Source organism: Etheostoma spectabile, chromosome 22, assembly GCF_008692095.1.
Source record: "Etheostoma spectabile isolate EspeVRDwgs_2016 chromosome 22, UIUC_Espe_1.0, whole genome shotgun sequence".
Taxonomy (NCBI): Eukaryota; Metazoa; Chordata; class Actinopteri; order Perciformes; family Percidae; genus Etheostoma; species Etheostoma spectabile.
This window is the reverse complement of record NC_045754.1, coordinates 8,166,072-8,173,641: the sequence shown is the minus strand read 5'-3', so window position 1 is coordinate 8,173,641 and position 7,570 is coordinate 8,166,072. Positions and strand designations below refer to the sequence as shown.

The following is a 7,570-nucleotide window of genomic DNA, read 5'->3' as shown; positions in this document are numbered from 1 at the left end:
TATGTCGCAGTCTTTCCAGATATGTATATTGGGGCAAAACAATATCTTGTGCAGCCCTACTAACTGTTAAAATAAGGGTGCAAATGCATATATTCCACACGGATAAGAAGATCTCTACACATCAACGAATGAATAATCAGCCTGTTCATGTCGTTGGGGATTTACTAACAAGAAAAGCAATCAGACACAAGCATTGGTAGAGGAAAAGAAGCAATCAAAATTCCTGCCTACTGCACTGGCCTCTCTTCTGTAACTTTCAAATAGGAAACACGGGACAAGGGCACATCTGAATCACACAACAGATGTTCACAAGCAGAATGTGCTAGTCAGTTACACTAGATATCTGGGGGTGCACAAATCAGACATGAGAGGATTTTAAGATACTGTGGACACTTGGACAAGAAATGACCTACGGCTGAACTCCTGCAGTTTCACAAATGCGCTCATTCTGATTTAGATGCTTTCCTGCAGCATCTCTCTGGCAAAGAATAGAGAGGAGAACAATAGGACATTCAAATGTATCCTAATTCCAGATGGAGACGCTAATCCAGTTCAGAGACAGCAAGGAAATGGGCTTGTGGGAGCAGACCCGGCAAATACATGCAGATGAGAATGATTATCCTGCAGATGAGCGGAAAGATGAAAACTAATTTAATAATAATACCAGAAAATTCTCCAAGATAACAGGGATCTAGAGACCAATCCAGGACCCATCTGGCCTTCACGGCGGCACACACACTGGAGCCATTTTCTAGGCAGGAGCTGTCCATTTTCACAGTGGTGCTGAAAGCTTTGTGTACACCAAACACTGTGTAAACCAGCACATTTACAACAGGCAACTTCAACATTATATAATGGATGTTAATTACAACTGGAAAATAGATAGAAGGGTATGTTTTGAGGCACTTATGCCTGTACACTGTAGTGTTTCCATTTTATTCTAATGTATACTTTTACTCCACTTCAGAAGAAAATAGTGTACTTTTTAAATTACATTGAGTTAGCATTAACAGCTCGTTAGACTCAGGTGAAAAAAGCTTTCGGGGGGGGGGGTGGGGGGTTATTTGGCTCCAGGTCGTGGTGCAAAGGACCTTAGGGTGAAATTACTCCAAACCATCACTTTAAGTGCATTTTGAGGTACTTGTGTCTACATTTTAAGTCACCCTTTATATTTTATACTGTGCTGTACATCTAGTTCACTACGTTCAGTAGGAAATTCCTTGATATTCTGTGAATTTTCACTTGGTTGCATTTACCTTACATACCTATTTACAAGTTACTTCCAATGGTGGAATGTAACTGAGTATGTTTTTTTAAGTTCTGTACTTTACTTACAGTAAGTTACATTGCTGATTTACAATAAAAGAATGGCAGGTTCATACAATACAATTACTTGTTATAAATTAAACAACCCAGCAGTATATAAAGCACTTCAAAACAGTTCATGTAAGAGTAAAGTGCTGCTTACTCATCATCATGCACCAGTTCTTATAATCCAAATATGTAATATAGCCATTTTTAAACTGAGTATTTTTCAAATCATATCTGAACACTTTGTTCACCATTCATTTGTACCGGAGGAAATGGGATCCATAGTAGAATAACATTGTTGCCATATGTCATAAATGCATGATTAGTCACTTTGTCGGTGTGTCCTTACGTTAAATATGCTATTTGGGATGAAGCTTGTGAAGGTTTCATTCTTTTTCATCAGTCAAAACATGCATTACCTTGCTCTATATGCTTGTACTTTGGCAGAACACCTACTGTCAAAGACACATTTGAGTAATATATACAGTATATTATACATATATGTACCTTTTCTGGGGATTGATTGCGATGCAAATTACCTTGTCACGTCATACACCAGCCTTAAGTTTTAAGTTTTAATTTCAGCCTGGCTGAAATTAAATGCAGAAAACCTTCCTACACTGTCTGTGTTTTGTCTTTTCATTTGTTTAACATTTAATATAGGGCGTTGGGAATATGTACGACTTCGTAAAACACTGCTGTGTCCCAGATTTTGCAGGTCATTATGGTAAGAGGTAATTGATATACAGTACACAGTGTGCTAAACCTGGTACCAGATCTGCAAAAATAGGGTATGTGTGATTCAGTTTACCATCAGGTTGGGAGACTGAAATTGTTATTTTATGTGCATGTAACAACACTGTTAAGCTGTGCTAATGCTGACCCATTAACAGTCACAGATCGCTTACCTTGCCAACATAGAGTGGTTCATTTCCTGTGTACTCCTCCAATACAAAGAACTGGTTCCATACCCAGCTGCGTTTGTGCCTGAGCAGGGCCTCCCAGGGGTCTGGATCAGAGTGTGGGGACTTTTCCAGATCCCCAGAGCTGGGATTCAGCCCCCAGCAGCCCCTCTCTTGCAAGGAAAACAGGAGTGCCAAGAGAGCCAGGGCTCTGCATATGCCTGAGCAACGCCCCCCCATCATCTGGGCCCCTTCCAAAAAGCACCGAGGCCAGAGGAGGAGCAAAAGTATATAACAAAAAAAAGACAGTGAGGCTAAAATGTCAAAACCCTCAGGGTTTTATCCACACAGTCCTGACCCTGTTTCACCAGAGAGCAAGAGCAGTCTGACACTGAAAAGAGCACATGGGTTAAAAAAGAGTCAAGCTCTGCATTTTGCTGTGTTGCTCTTCTTCTTTTCCTGATTGGCGACTAAAAGTGGGGTAATTCCTTCCACTTAGGAGCCAAAGAGTTGACATTAAAGCTGGGTAACAGGGTCAGTGGCGACCGGGCAGGCTTCAACACGCAGGCTGTATAATTGGCACCTATCAGAACAAAGAGAGAGAGAGGGTGTGGGGAAAAAGAGAGAGAGAGGGAGAGACAAAAACATAGAGGAGAGAAGAGAGAAAGTACCGTCAGCAAAATTGCTTCTGTGACCGCAGTCACTTCAGACAGCAACTAATGTGCTTGCTGATGCAATGCTAATGATGTTTTTCACCAATCATGAAGAAATTGGTCAAAAATGAATAGACAGTGAATATTGTACATAAAATCAACACAAGTCCTTCACCTGCAAACAGGGTATAGAACGATTGAGTGAGGTCAAAATGTTAATAAAGGGGAAATGACCTGCACAAAAGCAAATACATTTCACAGCCAATGAAAGTGGCTGTTTTTGAAAACACAATAAAATGCCATTCAGCTAGCTCCCAATTATCTGGGCTTTACCTCACCAAGGTTATTATTTTGTCACATTTTCTTTGTATAAGGAGCGGGGCATAATGGTAGAGGGGCTCGCCAATCCGCACTAACAAGCCACATGATCTGTGTGGCGAGCTCTCATCCCCGAGATTAAAAATAAATCTGAGCTGTCAGCAGCATGATGGCCCGAGCGCTCCTGACCTCTACTCCATAGCAGTCTGTTCGCCGGCCCGAGCACATGCGAGGGGATCTGTCTCACTGCCGTCGTCATACCGTGACAGCACCCCCTAAGATGCCAGGACATGAAGACTTGTCAAAGCAGAGTAAAGCATCTGCTGCTGATGGATATTCTTCATGTCACAACATATCCTGGCAATCCTGAATAGTTGAGCAATTACATAAACTTTAATAGCGCTGTTATTATCTGTCTAATTTGACAAGTAACAATGACTTACCTCCAGAAATATTTTGAAGGAGGCGCATTAAAATGCACACAAAAGCTCCCTGGCAAATTGATGAAACATCTTGGGATGATATAGACTCAGAAATGGCATTTTAACTTCAGGAGGTCTTCTGAAAGCAGACGTTTAGAAAACTGAGAGCTCGACCGCACATATATTTATTTCCTCGCTGACCGCTCTTTCGTTCTCCTCTATGAAGAGTATTGGCAGAGCCCTGGACAACGCAGGTAATTGCTTTGGCATAAAGTGACCTCTTTCTTCCCACACAGATTCTTCAGTTCTCATTTTATTTTCTCTCTACTCATCCCCACCCTTAGCAAAAAAATAAGAAATAAAAATAAAAACAACACAACGCACATCCTGTGGAAGTGATTTGTTATATTGTGCTATAGCAAAGTCATTATCCGGTGCTAATAATCAATGCGGAACTGTCACCTTTGAAGACACCTAGATGTTTGTGAGAAGCATCCTGAACATTTATTTCTAAAGTGCTTCACTTTTAAATGTTCTAATTCTTAACGGAAGCAACTTCTTCCAGAAGCCATAATTCTGTGAAAGCACTCGCCCCTGATCTGCTTTAATATGAACAACAATACATAAAGCACGCAAAGGCTGCAACATATGAACGTGCACATGCAGACACACACATTTTAAAGTCACTGCCTCTGCATGACAATGTAATGGTAGAGGTGGAAAGTGGAGCAGATCTGGCTGCAGGGCAGCACGGGGTTGTGAAGGCAGGTTGCAGCGGTGCTGTTGTGGAGGAGAAAATCAGCGCAGGGTCAGTTTGAGCCAGGAGGCCAGGTTAATGCTTCTCAAACCCTGAACACTGGAAGAGATGGGAGTCAGATGCAGACTGGAGCGAACACTAATCTTGTCATGGGTGCAGCTGACATTGGCTTGTTATTAAATGACTTTTTTATTGATTTACTGTACGAATTATTTAGCAATTCATGCTGCAGAGAAATCAACTGTGTCATTGCATTTAGATTGTTAATCATGTTAAGGATGTAAAGCGTATGACGTCAGATCTAGATTGAAATTAGCCGCTCTACTCGCAAACAAATACAGAGAGAAGAATGCGACGAGTGTTTCATGAGTATTTTCCTCATGACTACATATTTTCTCATTTCTTCTTCTTCGTGTTGGTGTCAGGTGATTGCCAGTAGGCAGAGCATATAGTGTACATTAACTCAGCGTTGTTATGAAAACACTCGACTCTGGCGCAATGAAGTGACAACGAAGCAGAAAAGCAAGAGAAACTTCGGGGCAAAAAGAAAACACACGGAGGCTTCGTGTCGACTGTGATGGATTATATCACCCTGCGGAAGTTGCTTTTTTTCCATACTGTACAGGAGTCAAAACCAGGCCTGAGTCTCCAAGTATAATGACTGACTGTGAAGCTGAAAAACTAAATATAAAAGGAGGAGGACTGGGAGGTTTTAGTCTAGTCTTCTGATGCGTAGCTGGGTTCCTGCACTGGTAATGTTGTGGTGTCAAATGCTCTACGTACTGGTGCTTTGAAAAAAAATTTTTTATCAAGCTGATAAAAAAAAAAGATTAATAATTACTTAAAAATCTGCACAAAACATAATCTTCTGGCAGACTTTAGTCCAACAACAAGTCAAAAAATGGTCAAAGTCCATGTTTCCCTGTGGAGAATCAGACTTATTGTTGGGCAGAAGCGTCAAAGCAATGATGCCAAATTAAGTGAAAATGTGAGATAAAGCCATGAATGTAAAGCCTCCCAGTCATCCCCCAGCTCCATTTCTCTTACACACAGTGTTCTAATCCCATTTGCCAGTCTCACAACAGGATTATCAGTGCTACAGCGCTCAGTAACCAATCACACGCTCCCTCTGATCCATATTCTCCTCAATCATTGAGTGTCTTCACTCATGGGTCAGAATACACAACACACACTGCCGAGAACTTAAGTTAATAATGCTTTCAGACACTTCATAAAAGGCTGTATATGGTGTATTTATGGTGACCCAACTTCTAGATCAGGACTTTGTTTTTAAGTGACATTTGAAGCTCTGTTTGTAACTTCACAAAATGACAGCATATGAGGCAGTTTTCAAAAATGTGGCACTTCATTGATTTCTCTTGCACCTTCACACTTTCTGTGTCTTGTTCCAGGGAAAAGTCGGGGCACAGGGTCAGACACAGAGAAACAGCAACCCTACAGCTGCTGGGTCTTCAAGGACACCTACAGTACAGACAGAGTGTTGCTGACGCAGGAGCTTGAACCCAGTTGAAGGGTGGTCTCCCCACATTTCTGATACATTTGAACTCCTCTCGCATCCTTTGCTAGTAGATTTGAGGCTAACTGAAAGTCATGTGTTTGTTGCAGCAAGGAAAAGACCCAATGCAACATCTGTAAAGAGTTCAATAGAGGGCTTTTAAGAGTTGTACATAAATGCTGTATTTGCCTTTTCTTGTTAAATTGCTCATGAAAAGATGCTATTGGGTTTTACGATGAAGCACTGCTGGTCTGTCTACCAAACAGCAAGGGGATGATTGATCAATGCAAACGACAGAGGTGTGACACTACCTTGTGTCAGTCGTGCATTCAAATTCATATCCCCATGATAAAAAGAGCAAAAACCATGTCTGTTTAATGAATGAGTATTTTTTTTTTTTTTAACTGAGACCCTGACTTCATGACGCAAACATATGCCTTCCTGTCCTTACAGAGATTATCAATGCTGCTGATGATCCTATCTCATTGTATATTCCACTCACTGTGGGACTATACAGGACTTACAGGCAACAAAAACACATTTGGTGTTTTGCACACTCAGTAGTCTCATATAAGTTGATGCATTTTGCTTCAAAATAAAACTGCACTGCAATAAATGTCCCATCATTTTATTGTATATGGATCTATTTTTTGTCCTTTAACAAGTGAAGCATCTTGCCAATTTCTTCTTCTTATTCCCACTGCAGTTATTAGTTTCATTAATTTCCTGGAAACGTGGAGGTATATTAATCTGAAATAGGACAGATCTTTTAATTTAGAAAATCCTTAATTTGAATGAACAGCAGTACAGGTTTTTACTCTGCTTGCAGTTTTTTATCACCTCTCATTAATAATAAGAGATCTTGCAGCCTAGTTGTGCACTCAGCGACTCTTTGACATGGACTCTTTGCAGTGTAAATCAGCAGGTAGCCCTGTGCTCGGCCTTGCGCACCGGTGTGACCGGACTGATTTGACCCTTCTGTTAAGTATCAATCACTGCGCATTAGCTGTCAACACCTGCACCATGCAGAAAAAGTTCGCAGGGGCGCACCTGTTCCCGAATCGATAAAAAGAAGACGTTTGTCCGATTCAAAAACAGCTCGCATCATCAACACGGATCGACTAAACATCTTAACAACTTCGGGGTTTGGAGAAGCGGTGAGAGGATAGTCAGGGGACGGTGGCAAATAAGCACACATCCAAGCATATGGGGATACAAGCAGCACGGAAACACCGACAGTAAAACCTAATGTGAGCGGCCGCCGCAGGAAACCTGTGTCCATGGAATACTAATTAGCCACAAAATAAGCCACGGGACAAAAGCGCACAGAATACACAAGTAGACCATGAATGAACTGCGATGCATTGTAGGATGATTAAAACTGTCCTTACTGCGCTTTAAAAATCTATTGGAATCACTCACCAAAAGAAGATGGAATAACTTCACCGACGCACAGATGGTGTATGGTGCTAAAAGTTGTTTTTTTCCGCTGTCTCTCTCTCTCTCCACGCAGCAAATAGACAAAAAGAGCTTATGTGAATAAAAAGAGTTTAAAAGTTTTCATGAGGAAATTAGTCCTGAAGGCAGAGCAGGGCTGCCGGAGACCGGCTACTGGATCGCGCGTAAATGCTCACCCTTGGCAGGGATGTGGCAAGTCTGATCTCCCCCTCTCTCTCTCTCTCTTCCCCCCC

General features: G+C 41.5%; 1 protein-coding gene across 2 annotated transcripts in view; it reads right to left on the bottom strand.

Moving 5' to 3' along the window:
* The window catches only part of cdh7a (cadherin 7a), an 88,662-nt gene that overhangs the window by 80,910 nt on the left and 182 nt on the right, over positions 1 to 7,570 (bottom strand). The window contains exons 1-2 of one of the 2 annotated variants that reach the window (XM_032503405.1): positions 7,302 to 7,570; positions 2,220 to 2,796 (exon numbers count right to left, since the gene is read on the bottom strand). The exon at positions 7,302 to 7,570 is cut by the window's right edge and continues 182 nt beyond it. In XM_032503405.1, coding sequence (XP_032359296.1) covers positions 2,220 to 2,456 — 237 coding nt within the window. In that variant the 5' untranslated portion in view covers positions 2,457 to 2,796; positions 7,302 to 7,570. The remainder of the gene's footprint in view (positions 1 to 2,219; positions 2,797 to 7,301) is intronic. The other variant, XM_032503406.1, reaches the window with a different exon arrangement.